Here is a 20707-nt window from a genome sequence, read left to right as displayed (position 1 = left end):
CTCCTAGTAAGTCTTTTTTTTTTTTTTTTATTTACTTCCAAAAAATAAAAATTAGAAAAATTAAAAAACAAAACTCTACAGTGAATCAAAATTTAGTAAAGCTCTCTTTAGATTATTTCATGGAGATTTATTTCCATATGAGAACATTATTTCCAAGCTATTTGTAGTAACTTGTTCATTTATATATGCCTTACAAAGATATCTTGTATATATTTCAACTTCTTGTACTTTCAATTGGGATATCAGTCTCTACTTTATCTTGAGAAGGATCTGGATTGCTTGCAGCTTCCACATTCTCCAGTTTTGAGACGCGAAACACAGCCAAGTGCTCATCTCCTGCAACAAATTAGGCAGTTCAACATCAAAACTTGAACAATTCCGTTTGCCAACAGAAAACACTAGCAATATACAATTTACGTAACACCATTTCAACTAGGTAAATTTTAAGCAAGAAGGCCAAAAGAAAGACAAAAAAATCAGACAGTCGATCTTCACCCCGATACTAGGTTTCTTATTTCCTCCAACTTCTATCAATCCATGAAAATAACAAAGAAAAGAAGGAAAAATAAATTTTATAGAGTAATTCTGTGTGTAAATCTGTTACGTCTGTGTATTGTATTGTATGAGAGTTTTAAGGTTTGTTGATAACTTCTGAGGTGATTGATAGGGAAAGACAAACCCATTGTTCCCTGCATTGTGTCGGAATCTCACCCTGCCCCAGCCTTCAGCAAAGATTTAATTTCTTCGACTTCAAAATTACCAACACTACATACAATCCACGATTCAACAACTGATTTGTACAGACTTTACTGATTTCTTTTCTCTACCTACACTCAGATCAGAAATCTTGTGTTCTGCGTGCCTCATTTGATATGAGCATATGTATAAGTTTCCAAAATCAAAACAGAGAAGATAAAGAAAGAAGAAAAAAAGGTTAATGTATATACCAAACGTAAGACAAGACCCAGGTGGTACTGTGGCAACTACTCCTGCGCTCAACCGTTTGTCGTCAATGAACGTCCCATTTGTGCTGTCCAAATCTGTTACTAATAGCTTCCCTTCTTTCTTTTGGATGCGAGCATGCACGCCAGATACTGTAAACCCGGAGAGCAACACAAACATGAACCAATGAATATTACTTCATCTTAAACTTCAAAGAACTGAAGAATATCCGGAATTGCGGAAATATTAACTCAATGCTTTCCGGATGGTAACTTATTGCCTCCATTGATTTAGAGAAAGTTGGTTCACATATCAGCTTAAAGGTAATATCAAAGAACTAAATGTCTAAAGAAAAAAAGAAACCAAAATTAATTTTAAACCCTCTAAAGAAAAAAGATTACTGCCATCTTAATTTTTACCGCGGAATGAATGAATGTTTAATGTCTCGGTGACAATGCCATTGCTTTGTTCTGCACATTAATTTCCCTACAGAATCCACTTTGAAAGCATCTTTTGCTTATTTATACTAAGACATGGATGCTCCTCTACTTCTAGCTTAAAGTTCGAGTACGAGGTATCAAAAAACCCTCCACATATATATTCCTGGGCGAGAACTTATTCAGATTCAGGGTAGGATTACTAAACCCTAGACACATGTATGTATCGGTGTACTCCACGGCAGTCAATGTCATCAATGGTGGCATGGATACATCGAGACCAAGTTCCTAGCTACAGCCTATACTATAGCCAAGGTGAAATGTTAACTTTAATTAAGTGATGTAGTAAACCAAATTATGATCAGAATGGGATGGGATGTGATCAGAACAAATGACAAGAATGCGTGGAATCACGGTCTAACAGTAGCAGCAACCTAGCTAGGTTAATTTATCTCTGCAGATTGATCAATATATGTACTGAATGAACTACACATACTAGTCATACTCCTGATATAATTCAACCACCTTTCTGAGAAGAATTTGGAAATACGATTATTGTGTGTAATACTATTACTAGGTACCTGTTGCAACTGGAATCACCATATCAGCTTTTTCCGGGAGGCGGCCAACAGTCACCTCATTCTAGATTAGAACCGAAACAAGCAAGCAGTCAACTATTTCAATACTTGAACTTAAGAATCAATACATACATAATGTACAACTAACTAAAAAGAAAACATGAATAAAAAACAACTTACAGAAGAAATTTCAAATGCATTTGGCATCGGAACCTTGAAACCTATATGCCTTGAATCTCCATCGCCTGTTAGTGTTAGGTAGGAAATTAAGAAGAAATAGTCACTCCTTCATCCAAAAATGAAAAACTAACAAGAAACAGATCTGAGTAAATGCCGGAACTGTAATACATACACACATATATATTGAGCCCTGTTGAAATTAACAAGTTTCAAAATTCGAATATATAACTGGGTAGATTTTCTACACAAGTTAACCACATATGAAATTAAGAAATAATGAGACAGAAGTGGGCATATATATACGTACCAACGGGCTCCAGAAGCCATTTATCTGGTGGAGTCTGAACCGAGGAGGAAGAGGAGGCGGCATAAATTGTTCGGTGGTTTTTTGATTTTGGTTTGATACTAAAAAGTAGCGGTTGGCGTTGGCGTTGGAGTCGGAGGAGCTGTGGACTTGTACTATTAATACTGGAGGAGCGCTGCCGAAAAGCAACAACGTGACTCAGAGCAGCATGAGCTGCATGAGGAGGAAGCTTGGGAAGAACAAGAGACTTGTAGCAGTGGCAGTGAGCACTGACTTCCATTTCTTTTTTCTGCAGTTTCTATGGCAGCACAGCACTCACATCCTGAAACCAAACAAGAAAAAGAAACTAGAAAACCACTTGGACATGGATTTGAGTATGTGGCAACCATTTAATGCTTTGACAAAGATTTGGATAACAATATCTTCACCCTTACCCAAACAAATACGGCTCTGACCTTTGGCCCTATTGAACAAGTCTCAAGGGATGAAAGGTCGAATAAAGTTACCCTAAAAGATCGTTGTGACAAGTTCACAGGATTTTAACTTATGGATCAAAGCTCCAAGTCGACTAAAATTCAAAGACCAATACTCCAATTTTCTCACACTCATTGTTCTAAAAATCCGCACCTAACATCGCGTAAGCCCCGCCTAGGCGCTAGGCGGCTGGTTACCGCCTAATAGTCTCTAGGCGTTTGAAATAAGAAAGTGCAACTAGACCCGTTTAGGCATCCGTCTAGCCCACCTAAACCCACCTAGGTCGCCACTCTAACTTAGACAGAAAATCAATAACTTTCATTTTACATTTTAATTTTTCAATAAAATGTGAGGTTTGTTAAATATTTAGATGAACATTCACTACATGTTTGTTCCCCATGTTTTTAATATGTTCTAATACTTTATAATTTATATGTCATTTTATTTTGCAATATATGTATTCCAATATAATAATGTGTTTTTAAGTATCAATAGACACTTATTTATCTAAACTACATATTAATAAAACTCACTTTGTCAACCAAAACTCATTGAAATTACAATTATAACCTTGAATATCTAACTTAAAAAAAAATATGTGAGAAAAGAAAAAAATGGTGGCATTAAAGTAATTTCGAACAAACAACTTTTTGTTTTTTTGTTTTTTTTTTAAACCTTACAGTCATGTCACCATAGAATACAAGCTGGATGGTTGAAATGGAAGAGTGCATCCGACATGTTGTGTGACCGCCGTATGCCACTGAAACTCAAGGGAAAATTTTATAGGACGGCAATAAGGTCGGTGATGCTGTATGGCGCGGAATGTTGGGCGGTGAAACATCAGCACGTACATAAAATGGGTGTAGTGGAGATGAGGATGCTTCATTGGATGTGTGAGCACACAAGAAAGGATAAGATTAGGAATAAGGATATCCGAGGTAAAGTAGGAGTAGCCGAAATTGAAGGAAAGATGAGAGAAAATCGGTTACGGTGGTTTGGACATGTGCAAAGAAGACCTACTGACGCTCCGGTTAGAAGATGTGACTACAGGACAGAGATCCAGGGCCGAAGGGGTAGAGAAAGACCTAGGAAAACTTTGGAAGAGACTCTAAGAAAAGACTTAGAGTACTTGGATCTAACGGAGGACATGACACAGAACCGAGCGCAATGCAGTTCTAGGATTCATATATGGGAAAAGGCTTTGTTGTTGTTGTTGTTGTTGTTGTTGTACAATCATGTCACCCTAACACTCAGGCCTGGCAAATGGGTCGTGTCTGTCGTGTTTGTGTCGTTTTCGTGTAACAACTATCATCTTAACGGGCCATGTCGTATCACATCCGTTATCTTAATGGGTCATTAACATGTCGGGTCACTTTACCCGTTACTTTACCCAACGGGTAAAGTGACCTGACTCGTTATGATCCGTTAAGAATTTTTTTTTTTTCTTAAATTTGCACAAACCACACATTGCCACATAAATATTACTTCAAAACATTAAAACACATTTGTCGTTTAAGTACTACATCTACATTCGAAAATAAGAGCCTAATAAACAAATATTCATACACTACTAGTCTAATACAAAATATTAAAAGTGCAAGGATATGCAAAATGAAAGAGTTTTTGTTTACAAGGTTCTGAATCCTATCTCAAAAGTTTAAACCTTGCCAATGGAACTCAAAGCTTGCATGTTATTCCTTTTACAAAATCCTCAATTTCATTGATCATCATGACATAAGATTTTGTGGTATCCACTAGTGTAAATATTTTAAATTGAAGATCGAATTCATTCATTGTATTCATATACAGTCAAGGAGTGTAGCTGTAAAAAAGTCATCAAAATCAGAGTTAAAATAACAGTTAAATCATGATTTTTCGTTGATAACCGTCGAAAAGTTTTGTCCCATTACTTGATGTTTGAATGTTTATTTTTTCCGATTTTTTGCGTATGCGATCTTGAAGCATATACAAATAAGTTTGACGTTTAGATCGTCGAAATTAGTTTTGTAGAATGCGTATCCCATCAAAACGATAAATTCACTAACACTTAAGAGTTTATTCATACTTTCATTAAGTATAACATGTAAATATTTTAAATCGAAGATTGAATTCATTCATTGTATTCATATAGGGTCAAGGAGTGTAGCTGTAAAAAATCATCAAAATCGGAGTCAAAATAACCGTTAAATCATGATTTTTCGTTGATAACAGTCAAAAAGTTTTGTACCGTTACTTGATCTCTGAATAAATTTTTTTTTGCGATTTTTGGCGTATGCCATCTTGAAGCATATACAAAAAATGTTTGACGGTTGGATCGTTGAAATTAGCTTCGTAGAATGCGTATCCCAACAAAACGATAGATTCACTAACACTTACAAGTTTATTCATACTTTCATTAAGTATAACATAAGATTTTGTGGTATCCATTAGTGTAAATATTTTAAATTGAAGATCGAATTCATTCATTATATTCATATAGGGTCAAGGAGTGTAGCTATAAAAAAAATCATCAAAATCAGAGTTAAAATAATTGTTAAATTGTGATTTTTCGTTGATAACTGTCGAAAAGTTTTGTCCCGTTACTTGATCTCTGAATGTTTTTTTATTGCAATTTTTGGCATTTGCGATTTTAAAGCAAATACAAACAAGTTTAACGGTTGGATCGTTGAAATTAGTTTCGTAGAATACGTATCCAATAAAAACGATAGATTCACTGACACTTAGAGTTTATTTATACTTTCATTAAGTATAACATAAGACCACTATTGTAAATATTTTAAATTGAAGATTGAATTCATACATTGTATTCATATAGGGTCAAGGACCGTAGCTGTAAAAAAATCATCAAAATCGGAGTTAAAATAACCGTTAAATCGTGATTTTTCATTGATAACAGTCAAAAAGTTTTGTCCTGTTACTTGATCTCTGAATATTTGTTTTTTGCAATTTTTGGCGAATGCGATCTTGAAGCATATAAAAACAAGTTTGACGGTTGGATCGTTGAAATTAGTTCATAGAATGCGTATCCCATCAAAACGATAGATTCACTAACACTTACGAGTTTATTCATACTTTCATTAAGTATAACATAAGATTTTGTGGTATCCACTAGTGTAAATATTTTAAATTGAAGATCGAATTCATATAGGGTCAATGAGTGTAGCAATAAAAAAATCATCAAAATCGGAGTTTATTTATACTTTATTTATATAGATAATTAACAATTAAACTTTATTTATACTTTCAATTAGACTTTATTTATATTTTCATTACGTATAACATAAGATTTTGTGATATCCACTAGTGTAAATATTTTAAATTGAAGATCGAATTCATTCATTGTATTCATATAGGGTCAAGGAGTGTAGCTGAAAAAAAATCATCAAAATCGGAGTCAAAATAACCATTAAATCGTGATTTTTCGTTGATAACTGTCGAAACGTTTTGTCTCATTACTTGATCTCTGAATATATTTTTTTTTTGCGATTTTTGGTGTATGCCATCTTGAAGCATATACAAACAAGTTTGACGGTTGGATCGTTGAAATTAGCTTCGTAGAATGCGTATCCCAATAAAACGATAGATTCACTAACACTTACAAGTTTATTCATACTTTCATTAAGTATAACATAAGATTTTGTGGTATCCACTAGAGTAAATATTTTAAATTGAAGATTGATTCATATAGGGTCAAAGAGTGTAGCTATAAAAAAATCATCAAAATCGAAGTTAAAATAACCGTTAAATCGTGATTTTTCATTGATAACCGTCGAAAAGTTTTGTCCCGTTACTTGATCTCTGAACGTTTGTTTTTTGCGAATTTTGGCGTATGCGATATTGAAGCATATACAAACAAGTGTGACGGTTGGATTGTTGAAATTAGTTTCATAGAATGTGTATCCCATCAAAACCACAGATTCACTAACACTTAAGAGTTTATTCATACTTTCATTAAGTATAACATAAGATTTTGTGGTATTTTGATGACCGTCGAAAAGTTTTGTCCCGTTACTTGATCTCTGAAGGTTTGCCTTTTTCGATTTTTTAGGTATGCAATCTTGAGCATATACAAAGAAGTTTGACGGTTGGATCGTTGAAATTAGTTTCGTAGAATGCGTATTCCATCAAAACGATAGATTCATTAACACTTAGAGTTTATTTATACTTTCATTAAGTATAACATAAGATTTTGTGGTATCCACTAGTGTAAATATTTTAAATTGAAGATCGAATGCATTCATTGTATTCATATAGGGTCAAGGTGTCTAACAATAAAAAATAATCAAAATCGGAGTTAAAATAACCGTTAAATCTTGATTTTTCGTTGGTAACCGTCGAAAAGTTTTGTCCCGTTACTTGGTGTTTGAAAGTTTTTTTTTTGCGATTTTTGGCATATACGATTTTGAAGCATATAGAAACAAGTTTGACGGTTGGATCGTTGAAATTAGTATCCTAGAATGTGTATCCCATCAAAACGATAGATTCACTAACACTTAGAGTTTATTTATACTTTCATTATGTATAACATAAGATTTTGTGGTATCCACTAGCGTAAATGTTTTAAATTGAAGATCGAATTCATTCATTGTATTCATATAGGGTCAAGGTGTGTAGCCGTAAAAAATAATCAAAATCGGAGATAAGATAATCTTTAATTCGTGATTTTTCGTTGATAACCATCGAATAGTTTTGTCCCGTTACTTGGTGTCTGAACGTTTGTTTTTTGCGATTTTTGGCATATACGATTTTGAACCATATGCAAAAAGTTTGATTATTGGATCTTTGAAATTAGTTTCGTAGAATGCATATCTCATCAAAACGATAAATTCACTAAAACTAAGAGTTTATTTATACTTTCATTAAGCATAATATAAGATTTTGTGGTATCCACTAGTGTAAATATTTTAAATTGAAGATCGAATTCATTCATTGTATTCATATAGGGTCAAGGTGTCTAGCTGTAAAAAATAATCAAAATCGGAGTTAAAATAACCGTTAAATCTTGATTTTTCGTTGGTAATCGTCGAAAATTTTGTCCCGTTACTTGGTGTTTGAAAGTTTCTTTTTTGCGATTTTTTGCGTATACGATTTTGAAGCATATAGAAACAAGTTTGACGGTTGGATCGTTGAAATTAGTATCCTAGAATGCGTATCCCATCAAAACGATAGATTCACTAACACTTAGAGTTTATTTATACTTTCATTACGTATAACATAAGATTTTGTGGTATCCACTAGTGTAAATATTTTAAATTGAAGATGAATTCATTCATTGTATTCATATAGGGTCAAGGATTGTAGTTGTAAAAAATCATCAAAATAGGAGTTAAAATAACTGTGAAATTGTGATTTTTCATTGATAACCGTCGAAAAGTTTTGTCCCTTTACATGGTTTCTGAACGTTTGTTTTTTGCGATTTTTGGCGTATACGATTTTGAACCATATGCAAACAAGTTTGAGTGTTGGATCGTTGAAATTAGTTTCGTAGAATGTGTATCCCATCAAAACGATAGATTCACTAACACTTAGAGTTTATTTATACTTTTATTAAGTATAACATAAGATTTTGGGGTATCCACAAGTGTAAATATTTTAAATTGAAGATCAAATTCATTCATTGTATTCATACAGGGTCAATGAGTGTAGCTGGGAAAAATCATCAAAATCGGAGTTAAAATAACCGTTAAATCGTGATTTTTCGTTGATAGTTGTCGAAAAGTTTTGTCCCGTTACTTGATCTCTGAATGTTTGTTTTTTTTTTAATTTTTGGCTTATACGATCTTGAAGCATATACAAACAAGTTGACGGTTGGATCATTGAAATTAGTTTCGTAGAATGCTTAACCCATCAAAACGATAGATTCAGTGACACTTAAGAGTTTATTCACACTTTCATGAAGTATAACATAAGATTTTGTGGTATCCACTAGTGTAAATATTTTATATTGAAGATCAAATTCATTCTTTGTATTCATATAGGGTCAAGGTGTGTAGCCTTAAAAAATAATCAAAACCGGAGATAAAAAAACCGTTAAATCCTGATTTTTCGTTGATAACCGTTGAAAAGTTTTGTCCCATTACTTGGTTTTTGAACGTTTGTTTTTTGCGATTTTTAGCGTATACGATTTTGAACCATATGCAAACAAGTTTGACTGTTGGATCGTTGAATGCATATCCCATCAAAACGATAGATTCACTAACACTTAGAGTTTATTTATACTTTCATTAAGTATAATATATGATTTTGTGATAACCACTAGTGTAAATATTTTAAATTGAAGCTCGAATTCATTTTTTGTATTCATAAAGGGTCAAGGTGTTAAGCTGTAAAAAATAATCAAAATCGGAGTAAAAATAACCGTGAAATCTTGATTTTTCGTTGATAACTGTCGAAAAGTTTTGTCCCATTACTTGGTGTCTGAAAGTTTGTTTTTTGCGATTTTTGGCATATACGATTTTGAAGCATATACAAACATGTTTGACGGTTGGATCGTTGAAATTAGTTTCGTAGAATGCGTATCCCATCAAAACGATAGATTCACTAATACTTAGAGTTTATTTATACTTTTATTAAGTATAACATAAGATTTTATATCCACTAGTGTAAATATTTTAAATTGAATATTGAATTCATTCATTGTATTCATATAGGGTTAAGGAGTGTAGCTGTAAAAAATCATCAAAATCAAAGTTAAAATAACCGTTAAATCGTGATTTTTCATTTATAATTGTAGAAAAGTTTTGTCTCATTACTTGATCTCGGAATGTTTGTTTTTTGCAATATTTGGCGTATGCAATCTCGAAGTGTATACAAACATATTTGACGATTGGATCGTTGAAACTAGTTTCATAGAATGCGTATCTCATCAAAACAATAGATTCATTAACACTTAAGAGTTCTAGTGTAAATAGTTTAAATTAAAGATCGAGTTCATTCATTGTATTCATATATGGTGTAGCTGTAAAAAATCATCAAAATCGAAGTTGTTGAATCGTGATTTTTTGTTGATAATTGTCGAAATGTTTTGTCTCATTACTTGATCTCTGAATGTTTGTTTTTTGCGATTTTTTGCTGATGCGATCTCGAATTATATACAAACAAGTTTGACAGTTGTATCGTTGAAATTAGTTTTGTAGAATTCGTATCCCATCAAGTGCAATGGTATATATATATTTATTAAGTAGATTTAAATTTATTTATTTTGTACGTATAACACTTAAGAAATTGAATGGTATGTATATTTAAGCCGATCCAATGGTCACCAATTTTGAATATTTAATTTAATATGTGTGTATATATATATATATATATATATATATAATTATTATAGTATTTTTTAGGGTTATAAAATTATAAAATTAATATTTTGCTTATCGTATATCGTGTTACTCACGTGTTTATCGGGTTACCCGATAACTACCCGATACATTATTGTGTCGACCCGAACACCTATTAATTTCGTGTTGTGTCGTGTCGGGTTATTGGATTGTGTCAGGAATTGCCAGGTCTTTAAACTCACTCTCTCTCTCTCTATCTTTTTCTCTCTCCATAACTGCCAGCATTTTTATTTTTATTTTTATTATGGTTGCATAACTCCTACCAATTAATTTTGGGAGTTTTAACGAAAAGCCCACGGTACTATTCACTTTAACGAAAAACCACATTTTTACACTAAAAAGTCAAACATGATACTATTCACTTTACCCTTTATTTTTTCCTTATCGTTAAAACTCAAAGTTTTCAAGCCATTTTCATTAGTTTTCCTATTAATTTTTTTTAAACAATATTTAAAAATAAAAATAAAAATAATATTTCTCACACATAGAATGTGACCTTTGCTAATCAAGTATGATTCCTAAGCAAAGACATGTTAACTCTCAAACAAATCAAATATGAATAATTCCGTCCAATTTGTCATATTTACTTAAATCTTCCTAATCCACCTAGGCGCCAAGTCCTAGCCCGCTAGCCGATTAGCACCTAGCTTCTTTTAGAACCTTATTCACACTATACAAAAACTAAATTTTCATCCATTTATGATTCCTAAGCAGAGACATGTTAACTCAAACAAATCAAATATGAATAATTCCATCCAATTTGACGTATTTACTTACTCGAAGTGGGAGTGGAAATGCAAGATACGAGTATCAGTGTCATTCTCATTCCTAATATGTCATATGCGTTTTCTAACACGTAAACAAATGAAAAAGTAAGTGAATCTCACATTGTAAAAACATTTGCATTCTCAATTCGGTATCAATACCAAAAGGAGGTTGTTTATCCCATATCCCAAATATTCGACATAATTCCCTTTTTTCGAAATTTGAATTTGTATAACAAGTACACGAATCTACGCATATCTTTAGCAACCGCATTTTCCCTATCAAGAATAAACTATAAAGGCATACAACAATACCATTATTACATTTGATGAGATGCAGGACAAAAAATACACTATTACATGCCTTTATTCCTCCGTATTAACGGCAACAAGAACAACCTGGCTCGGTGCCACTAGCTGAGGCCAGCTTATAACTTTGTTCCCACACATCCGTAGTTGCCCCTTGTGCGTGAGGGACGTGTTGGGGATGTTTTTCTCTCTTGTCTCCCCTTATCTGCTTTAATCCATGCTTGAGGGCAGGCAACAAAGCCTCCATGCACTCAGCAACCGCGTTTGGATTCCCAGGCATGTTAATGATCTGAATGTATACAGTACGAACAAAGACTACACAATTAGGGAGTCAAACCAAATCATCCATACAATCCAGATGTTTAAAAAACCATATCAATCTAACATCACTGACCGTCGACAATGTTTATGCAACTATATAGTTCACAGTTCCACATCTACTAATGCGAAAGATAAGGAATGCACAACGACATCGTGACCTTACCAGTGATGACCCTCTTATTCCTGCTGCAGACCGCGAGAGCATAGCAGTTGGTGTCACCTGTCTCAGTTAAGGAAAAATTAGAGTTTAAGCTAAATAAATCTTTGATGTCAATTCATCAGCATAGGTGCTTATGTCATTATATAGTTCGCTGTTAAGTATCCGTTAGCTAAGAGCTTTCTGTCATCAAGATTAAGTATTTGTCATTAGGATTACAGAAACCAACCTACACCTTAGAGTTGCACTTAAATACTATGAAAATCACATTCAAGAAATAATCAGCAAGAGAAATAATATTTGAATTCATCATATAGAAGCATATTTTTCCATATATGTTAAGCTACCTTCAAACTCTCTTGCATCATGACATGAAGAAGACCAGGTGTTTCTTTCTCAATCAACTCTTTGGTTGCTTCCGGGGTTACATCTCGTGGGGTGAAGCCAGTACCACCTAAATTTGAGAACATAAAATTACTTCAGAAGAATTCAACAAAACTGTATTAAAGAGGTGCTAGTTCATCGAAAGAAACAAGCCCACTAAAAAGCAAGAAAATCACCGAGGGTGAGGATGAGATCCATTTGCTCAATATCACTCCATCTATGTAGAACATCCTTTATTTTGCTTACATCATCCGCGACCACAGCTGTTGAAACAACCCTAGCTCCCCCCAACGTTTCTGAACAGGAATTTACAACAGAAACTGCCCTTGGACCACTGCAAAACAAGACACAACAAAGAAATACTCATAGATGAATGCAGAATGCACAAACACGAAGAAGATCCATGTAATATGTTCAAATACATTCTTATAAGGAACAGAAATTCACAAAATTTAACCAAACATAAGGTTGTAACCTTTCAGCACATCTTGCTGAGAAAGATATAATTCAATGTTATGTGGAGTCTACTTTCAGATACATGAACAGCATACAACTCTCCATTGCACTGCACTCTCCAAGAGTGCTTGTTCCATGATTAGAGTGTTTACTAACCACAGGAGGACTTTATATACACAGGAACAAGAAGTTAAAGCGAAGGGTTCATTATAATGTTGCAAAGCATAGAGTGCATCTCATGTTGCACTTTGACAAGGAGCAATATCAGCTTTGCGTTGTTTCTTTGGCATCTATTAAGTGACCTCCTTGAAACAACCATTCAAAAAGGAGTATCTAGATGCATTTGAGTTCAATTATGGTCTACCTAAGACAGAAAACTGTAAAGAACTATTTCGTACATTGAGCAACCCTAGAAACCCCCCAAGCCCCTGGAAAAGCACCTTGTGGTTGAGAGCCAATGCCAGAAGAGTAATGAATCGACTAATTTCTGTCCAAAAGTGAAGTCATTGATTTTTCTAAAATGAATTTTCCAGCAATTTTAAAAGAGATTCAGCTGTGAGAAACAGCTCCTACATAATATTTTGCACAGCATTCACCTTTTCCATATCAAACTTTGATAATGAGGAACATCAAATGTGCTGTCGTTCTAGCATCTACAAATTGCCCTCATGTAACCAAAAACTCAAAAAGGCGTATGTTGATGCGACTAGATTAACTGAAATTCTTGACCGAAGACTTGGTTCACAACTTATCAGGAAACAAAGAGTAAAAAAGCAATTGCATTTGGATAAATTTTTTCTTGGGAGCATTTGACTTCAAGATATTTAAACACATATTTAGGTTAAACAAAATATGTTAGACTCAGGTAAGTTTACAAAACTACTACGAGACAGGGAAACAAACTTTTATGGGGAGATCGTGAAGAAGGCGTATGTTGATACAATTAGTGTAATTGAGTACTCATTCTTAAGGTCCTAGTAGCATATTATGAGTTAGGGAAAGTTTACAAAACATGTTAGACAAAATATGTTAGACTCGAGTAAGTTTACAAAACTACTATGAGGTAGGGAAACAAACTTTAATGAGGAGATCATAAACTTTCACCATGTGGAAAGTACTACAAAAATTATCTCATTTTACAGAACATAAAAAGTTTCATGTTCACAAGGTCATTAAATGAGGTCGAGCTTTGCAGCCCTTAAGATAATATATGGACACATATATATGCACTATGTGTGTTGGTAAGAATACCATACCTTCTATCAGGCCCAGCCCCTGATGCAACAGTATCACTCACTGTAAGAATTGCTACTCTAACCCCGGCATCCTGAGACTCAGCTACAGTTCTTTCTTGCAGTATAAATCTTTGGAAAGGTGATGCTGAATTAGGTGACGAGGAACTTTCGCAAATAGCATTGCTTATATCAGAAATAATGATGGCTGGCACAGAAGTCCCAGCTGCTATTACACTGCCTGTTGCTGGCAACTCCAACAAAGCATTAGCAGACTTCATACTTAAAATCCGACTGCTCCTCTGGTGGCCAGTACTCTCAGCAACAAAGCTGAAAAGCAAAATAGAAAGAGTTTTTCCCTTAATGTAAACAGAGGATTAAAACATATAAAAAACAATGATTTGGCATATAGGGAAAAAGGTATTTTGACTCTGAAAGGAACTAGACAAGACACCTACATGACAAGTTCCTTAAACAACTTACCCAGGATATCCCAATCCATCATTTAACTCCCATCCAATGATAGCACGATGAAATTCTGGGCGTCCAGGATCTGTCTTTAGCGGCTGACGAAGACGAGCATGCACTCTATACATAGAAATTTAAAAAGTAAGGTGGGAGAGAGAGAGAGAGAGAGAGAGAGAGAGAGAGAGAGAGAGAGAGAGAGAGCTTCAGAAGTTTCAGCAACCTCAAAAGATGAGGATTTTTCCATCCAGCAAGACGGCGGATGGTAGGGACCACAAATACATGGAAGCAGACAAGACAGCTAACTGGATTTCCAGGCAACCCGAATGCAAAAATTCTTTTCACTGGCATATTCTCTTCAGGTCTGGAATTGATCTCCGCAAAATTTAAAGGCTTTCCTGGTTTCATCCAAACCTGAAGAGCTGGTTAAATTCTAAACTAACATTATATATTATGTTCTATAACAAATATCAAACCACCTTTCAGTTCAATACATCATCACAATTGGAATTTGGTTCCTATTTCCTACACCCATCGTACAAGGAAATATAGAGTGAGAAAGAAAACATATGAGAATGACTGCAGATTAAGCCCACCTTACTAAAATGCACTGTCCCTCTCCTTTGAAATAGTGGTTTGACATAGTCCCTGTCTCCCATGGAAACACCTCCAGACGTAAGAATAACATCAACTCCAGCAGAAATGGCAGTATTGATGATATTCTCCAGTACTTCTTCATCATCTCTAGCAATACCTAGGTCAAGAACTTTGCAATGATGCTGTAGTGAAGCTGCCAGTATCATAGCGCGGTTGGAGTCCCTAATCTGCACAAGAACTGCATCAGCCTACTCTGTATTCTTACCACATGTGAAGTAGCAGCATCATTGATAACGGTACTGCCAATACAATTGCAAACACTACTTTTAACAACAGACTAAAACACCTACCCTTGTCTTGTAATGTGATGAGACACGGGTAGGGTATGACTCTGTGAACCAAAGCAAAGGACACAATGATGAATAAGTAGGGTTAATTACACTAACACCCCTTGAGGTTTATTGAGTTTTCACAAAAACCCCTCACGTTTGAGACATTACACTAACACCCCTTCAAGTTTTAATTCACTTTCACATAACCCCTTCAGTCAAAATTCTGCATTCACTTTCACATAACCCCTTCAGTCAAAATTCTGCTAATAAATTGACAACTTACCCTTATAATTAATTACTTGAACAATAAAGAAAGTCTTTATAATTATATAGAAAAGAAAATATTCAACAACAACAACAAAGCCTTTTCCCATTAAGTGGGGTCGGCTGTATGAATCCTAGAACGCCATTGCGCTCAGTTTTGTTTCACGTCTTCACTTAGATCCAAGTACTCTAAAATCTTTTCTTAGAGTCTCTTCCATAGAAAAGAAAATATTAAAAAAAATAAATAAACATTAAAAAAGGGAGGGGAAGGATGCCCTAAGAATGAGGGCTAGCGTCCTCAAAGCATGTTCGAGTCTTTGTGCTTTTGAACAAGGAAAGCAAATCCATGCCCGTACCATCAAGTATGCGTTCAGTCTTGTAGTACCAATTAGAAGTGCTCTTTCAACCATGTATGCAAAGTGTGGGAATTTGGAAGACAACAGTCTGGTGTGTAGGAGGATGCCAACGAGGGATATAGTAACTTGGAATGCAATGATATCAGGGCTTTCACAAAATGGGAGGGGCATCAAGGCTCTACAAGCATAGACGTTATGAACTTTATTACGTTATTCAGCAGGTAAAAGCAACTGTCTGCTTATTTTTTGGTTCGAAAGAATAGAATTAGACCAAAATACAAGAAATTTCATTACAAGTTGCAAATTCAGTTGATTCCTCTTGCGCCTTTTGACTTGTTTTGGCATATCAAAGTAATTTTTCATGAAACTGAAATTTTGTTGCTGTTAATTATTTTCTTATGGATGCAAGCAGAATGCTTATGAAGTAGAATCCCATTGTTCATAAGCATTCTTAGCAGGGAAAAAGAAGATGAAGATAGTGATACTATTTTAATGTTTAATTTATTTTTTGTATAAATTATAAAGATTTTTTTTATTGTTTAAGTATTAGTTATAAGGGTAAAGTTGTCAATTTATTAGCATAATTTTGACTAAAGGGGTTATGTGAAAGTGAATTAAAACGTGAGGGGGTGTTAGTGTAATGTCTCAAAATTGTGGGGGTTTTGTGAAAACTCAATAAACTTCAGGGGGTGTTAGTGTAATTAACCTTGAATAAGTATGAATTCGTGGAACATTGAATTAATAATACCTAAGAATCCGAGGTTTTAAGCTTTGTTGAATATTTTTCTACCATTTTCTCCTGACTAACAATGGTCTAGAACTTACATTAGCACCTGAACCATGCACGACTTTTTAAAACTAAATTGGCCACTCGCACACTGTTATTTTTGTACTACAAAGTGAAGGACCTTAAACATGTGCACGGAGAGAGAGAGAGAGAGAGAGAGAGAGAGAGAGAGAGGGAGAGAGAGAGAGAGAAGATTTCAGTAGCTTACAGTACCTGGCCACGATTTAAACAACCTGTCATTGGCTCCACGAGTTCATCTCCTGTGGAAAGCACACCAATTGTTGGAGTTGGATATACCTACATGACATTTGGCTCTCAGTGTCAATCTATTATTATTATTATTATTTTATAAGGAACAAAAGTTCATTCCTAAACAAATGGAAAATATACGGCATAGTTGCTCTCAGTAACAAATTACTAAGCACAACATTAATTCTTTTACTACCTTCACCATTGTCACTCCTACAGTGGCAAGCAAACCAATTTCTGAAGCACCAATTCTTTGCCCAGATGTCAATACTACAGCATCTGCTTCAATGTCACAACCCTTGCAAACAAATTTTTGAATGAGCTTTTAAAACTTCATTAGATTAAACAAGTACGAGAACTGTAAGTTTGCGAAATAGATTCTTTTTTTTCCCCTTATAGAACATGACTGACAAAAGGTACAAATGAAGATATCCATCATGGAACAATGCTAAATATAGTCGCTTATGCAATTGTAGGTGCACACTCTCCCTTTACTGCCCTCCATGTGATTTAATAGTTCTAAGAAACTCTCCCCAAATTCCAGTTTTGATCCTCTGTCAAACCCATAAAGCATTATGGCCATCTTTTTCCAATTAATAAAAGGGAACTATGCACACAGACCAGGTTGTCTTCAGTCAAGTTTACTTTTCGTATTTGGGAATTTTGGTTGCACGATTAGTTTTAGCATCCTGGTGTAATGTAGCCTTCATTGGGTTCTAGGTGAGACTCCTAGGAGACCTTTGTTAAATTCTAAGGTATTGCTCTTCTTTCTCTACTTCCTATTTTTGCTCCACCAGTGATCCAACCTATTTCAAGTAATAGGTACTTTATGCAAGAAACAAAAATGTATTAATACAAAGGTGCAGTACATAGGAGGACGAGACATTCTCAAATGAAAAGGAAGAAACCCAAAGAAAAATGTTAATCAACCATCAAAGGATGACATCATACCACCGGACGAATATCTACTCCTTTGCTTGTTTGTATCAATATTCTTACTTGCCCTGAATCAAGTGAATGCTCTTCAATTTCTTCAGTGTCCTCAACTTGTACCACTGCATCGGCACCATCAGGTATTGGTCCTAAAACAATGCACACCGGGAGAATGGATTAAAGGCAAAAAGACTAATACGTCGAGACCCAAAACCTACGGAAAGAAAGGCTAGTGATCGCTAGGGTTATAAACTACTGTATACGACAGAAAATTCTGACGAGTACAAATTTCATTAATGTCCAGAGTTTTGGACTATAGGAAACACGGTTCCTAGTACTAGGCTGGGGGATCATGATGCACAAATGGTTTGTTGGCTTGATATTCTCCAAGGATGATGGGTAGTGACTGTAGGAAGTTTGCGAGTTCATTTTGTTTGGTGTCTAGGACTGGATTGGATAACTCACTTTATTCAAGGTATGTTGGACGAAGAAATGATAAAAAATATGTCCAACTTGAACGTAGAAGATGGATATTCGTCAAGGAAACTTTTCCATTCCAATCCCACCTCCCCAAACACAAAATGATAGGATTAGAAGAGATAAAAATTTCCTAATGTCTACTCGCCTTATAATCCCCTCAGAATAAACAAAATCATTCACCTCTACTTTCAATATACCTCGAAGTTTACTAGTTACTCAATCCAATCCAATCCAATCCAATCCTATCCTATCCTATAATACAAACATTTGTAAAGCATCCATCCAAATAACTGAGACTGCCAAATTAATTCAAAATATTTATTATGTTACCTCCAGTGGTAACATAGGCTACAGTTCCAGGAGTGACGGTGATGCCAAGTCCATCGTTGCCAGCTCTTGACTCAGCGATTACAGGATACTCGCCTGGCCCATCCGAAGCTACCACCGCATACCCATCCTTCACCGACGCAGGGTAAGGCGGCAGAGGTTCACGCGCGCGAATGTCCTCCGCCAGCACCTTCCCAGCCGCATCGTGGAGGGGCACAGTGACAGGCGGCAGCCGCTGGACCACTCTCAGAACTGTTTCGAGAGCGTCTTCTACTGAGATCACCGTGCCTTTCCTGCTGTCCTCTCTCGCCGTCTCCCCCATCGTCAACTGTGACTCTTTAGCCAAGGGTTCCCCCCACCAACCTGGTTTTAATGAAAATGTCATATTAGGATTCACTCTTACTCATTAGGATTTTTTTTGGAGTGAAAAGTCTGAAATGGGTAAAAAAAATTCTTTATTTACTATTTTGTAATCATTCCATTCATCATTTACATTTTTGGTGCTATAATGAAATATTCTTCACTTATGCTACTTCTCATCTTTTGCTTATCCGCTATCAGCTCTTTTATGTTTCTATTATATTGTCGATATTGTGCAGTTCTTCTTTTATCAAATTGTTTCATTATTGTTCATTTTCGTCTTTTAATTCTACTTCTCTTTCACTATTTTCTTTTATCTTGTAATAGGTTTTTAAAGTTTCGTCTTTAAAATTTTGAAACTTTTAGTAAGATTGGTGACAGACATTTGTCTTGCTGTAAATATACTTTTCTTCTTCTACTACTACTGATATCATATCATACTTACTCATCTAAAGCTAACATCTAGACTCTTCAATATCTCAAAATATTTTGTTGTGAAGAGTTCATAAATAGGGTGATATAGAAAACAGCCTAAAAGATCTTTTTTCATGGCTAAATGCCCAGCTTCTTTCTTGTGCATATGCATATACCAATATGGAGGACTGCTGTTAAAACTTATACAAATTTCTTTCCAAACTTCTAAATAATCTTCTGCTACTTTCTTAAGCTTAGCAGGGAATAATTCTAATTAGGAACTATGGTTAATAAATATTTTATCAAGATAACCAAATTCTAATAGTAACGTTGGGTTAACGTCTACTACATTATTCTTTTCTTTATGCTCAAAACTAAAAGGTCATGGTCTAGTCTCTTACATTAATCCTAGCCAAAGGTATACTAACCTCTGGTTTACAATTACAATTCTCTGTACTATCAGAAAGACATGGTATGACACACCCCGACCTAAATTGAGGTGTGCTGGCCATCACCCTCACGCCTCAATTTAGGTCGAGGTGTGTCAATTTGGTATCAAAGCCAATCCTTAGCCGGAAGTGTGCCGACGAGGACGTCAGGCCACTAAGGGGGGTGGATTGTAACATCCCACATCGCCCAAGGGAGTGGATCCTGTAAGCCTTATATGTATATTCCCATCTCTACCTAGTACGAGGCCTTTTGGGAGCTCACTGGCTTCGGGTTCCATCGGAACTCTGAAGTTAAGCGTGTTGGCGCGAGAGCAATCCCATGATGAGTGACCCATGGGAAGTTCTCATGTGAGTTCCCAAAAACAAAACCGTGAGGGTGTGGTCGGGGCCCAAAGCGGACAATATCGTACTATGATGGAGTCGAGTCCAGGATGTGGTGGAAGCCTGGGTCGGGATGTGACATGGTAGATATATCTTTATAATATTATCAATCCTTGATTTTGGATCAAAGATGGACTAATACAGAGCACATTGTAACCGTAATTGAAGTTCCTACATAGATTGTGATGCTCTTTTCAGGATCTCATATTGCATGTCTAATGACAATATTCTTAATTTTGCTTTTGGTATTTCTTCTAACAAAATATTATCACTTATCAATTCTAATGGTAAGGTCTTAAGAAACCTTTCATGCTTTTGTTGTTTATCTTCTTCGGTCTGATGCTACTCCATTTCAATATCTTCTTCTAAAAACTCAATTCTGATCTCTCCCTCTTTAATGGGCTCATTAGTCTCTTGTTCTTTATTGGTGGGTTCAAT

At 35.1% G+C, this 20707-nt stretch overlaps 2 protein-coding genes and 1 long non-coding RNA gene across 3 annotated transcripts in view; all 3 read right to left on the bottom strand.

Annotated features, from left to right (window-relative positions):
• Positions 1–20707, bottom strand: part of LOC139189297 (uncharacterized) — a 69344-nt gene that overhangs the window by 32536 nt on the left and 16101 nt on the right. The gene's annotated exons all lie outside the window — the stretch shown is intronic.
• On the bottom strand, positions 92–3042 carry LOC103413114 (zeaxanthin epoxidase, chloroplastic). Its single transcript, XM_008351605.4, has 5 exons — positions 2445–3042; positions 2138–2202; positions 1961–2021; positions 948–1094; positions 92–336 (listed from the first exon to the last, which is right to left on the bottom strand). Exons 1-5 carry the CDS (start codon positions 2719–2721, stop codon positions 215–217), a joined length of 672 nt encoding a protein of 223 aa, XP_008349827.1. The 5' UTR covers positions 2722–3042; the 3' UTR covers positions 92–214.
• On the bottom strand, positions 11141–19191 carry LOC103413115 (molybdopterin biosynthesis protein CNX1). The gene is made up of 12 exons (XM_029088745.2): positions 18669–19191; positions 17877–18007; positions 17122–17223; positions 16890–16973; positions 14937–15164; positions 14564–14754; positions 14359–14463; positions 13900–14205; positions 12364–12521; positions 12151–12257; positions 11810–11866; positions 11141–11614 (listed from the first exon to the last, which is right to left on the bottom strand). Exons 1-12 carry the CDS (start codon positions 19048–19050, stop codon positions 11396–11398), a joined length of 2070 nt encoding a protein of 689 aa, XP_028944578.2. The 5' UTR covers positions 19051–19191; the 3' UTR covers positions 11141–11395.

The sequence above is a fragment of the Malus domestica genome, chromosome 11 (genome assembly GCF_042453785.1).
Source record: "Malus domestica chromosome 11, GDT2T_hap1".
In the NCBI taxonomy this organism is placed as follows: Eukaryota; Viridiplantae; Streptophyta; class Magnoliopsida; order Rosales; family Rosaceae; genus Malus; species Malus domestica.
Note: the sequence above shows the minus strand (reverse complement) of the source record. Positions and strands in the feature narration are given on the sequence as shown.

Bases quoted from the DNA above. Each gene is read 5' to 3' on its own strand.
- LOC103413114 (XM_008351605.4), bottom strand. From the start codon at position 2,721: ATGGAAGTCAGTGCTCACTGCCACTGCTACAAGTCTCTTGTTCTTCCC. The intron at 2,022-2,137 runs GTAAGTTGTTTT...GTTCTAATCTAG, and splicing joins ATGCATTTGAAATTTCTTCT to AATGAGGTGACTGTTGGCCG. The intron at 337-947 runs GTATATACATTA...AATTTGTTGCAG, and splicing joins TGGGTCTTGTCTTACGTTTG to GAGATGAGCACTTGGCTGTG.
- LOC103413115 (XM_029088745.2), bottom strand. From the start codon at position 19,050: ATGACATTTTCATTAAAACCAGGTTGGTGGGGGGAACCCTTGGCTAAA. The intron at 18,008-18,668 runs GTAACATAATAA...GCATTGTTTTAG, and splicing joins AGCCTATGTTACCACTGGAG to GACCAATACCTGATGGTGCC. The intron at 11,615-11,809 runs GTAAGGTCACGA...GTATACATTCAG, and splicing joins GAATAAGAGGGTCATCACTG to ATCATTAACATGCCTGGGAA.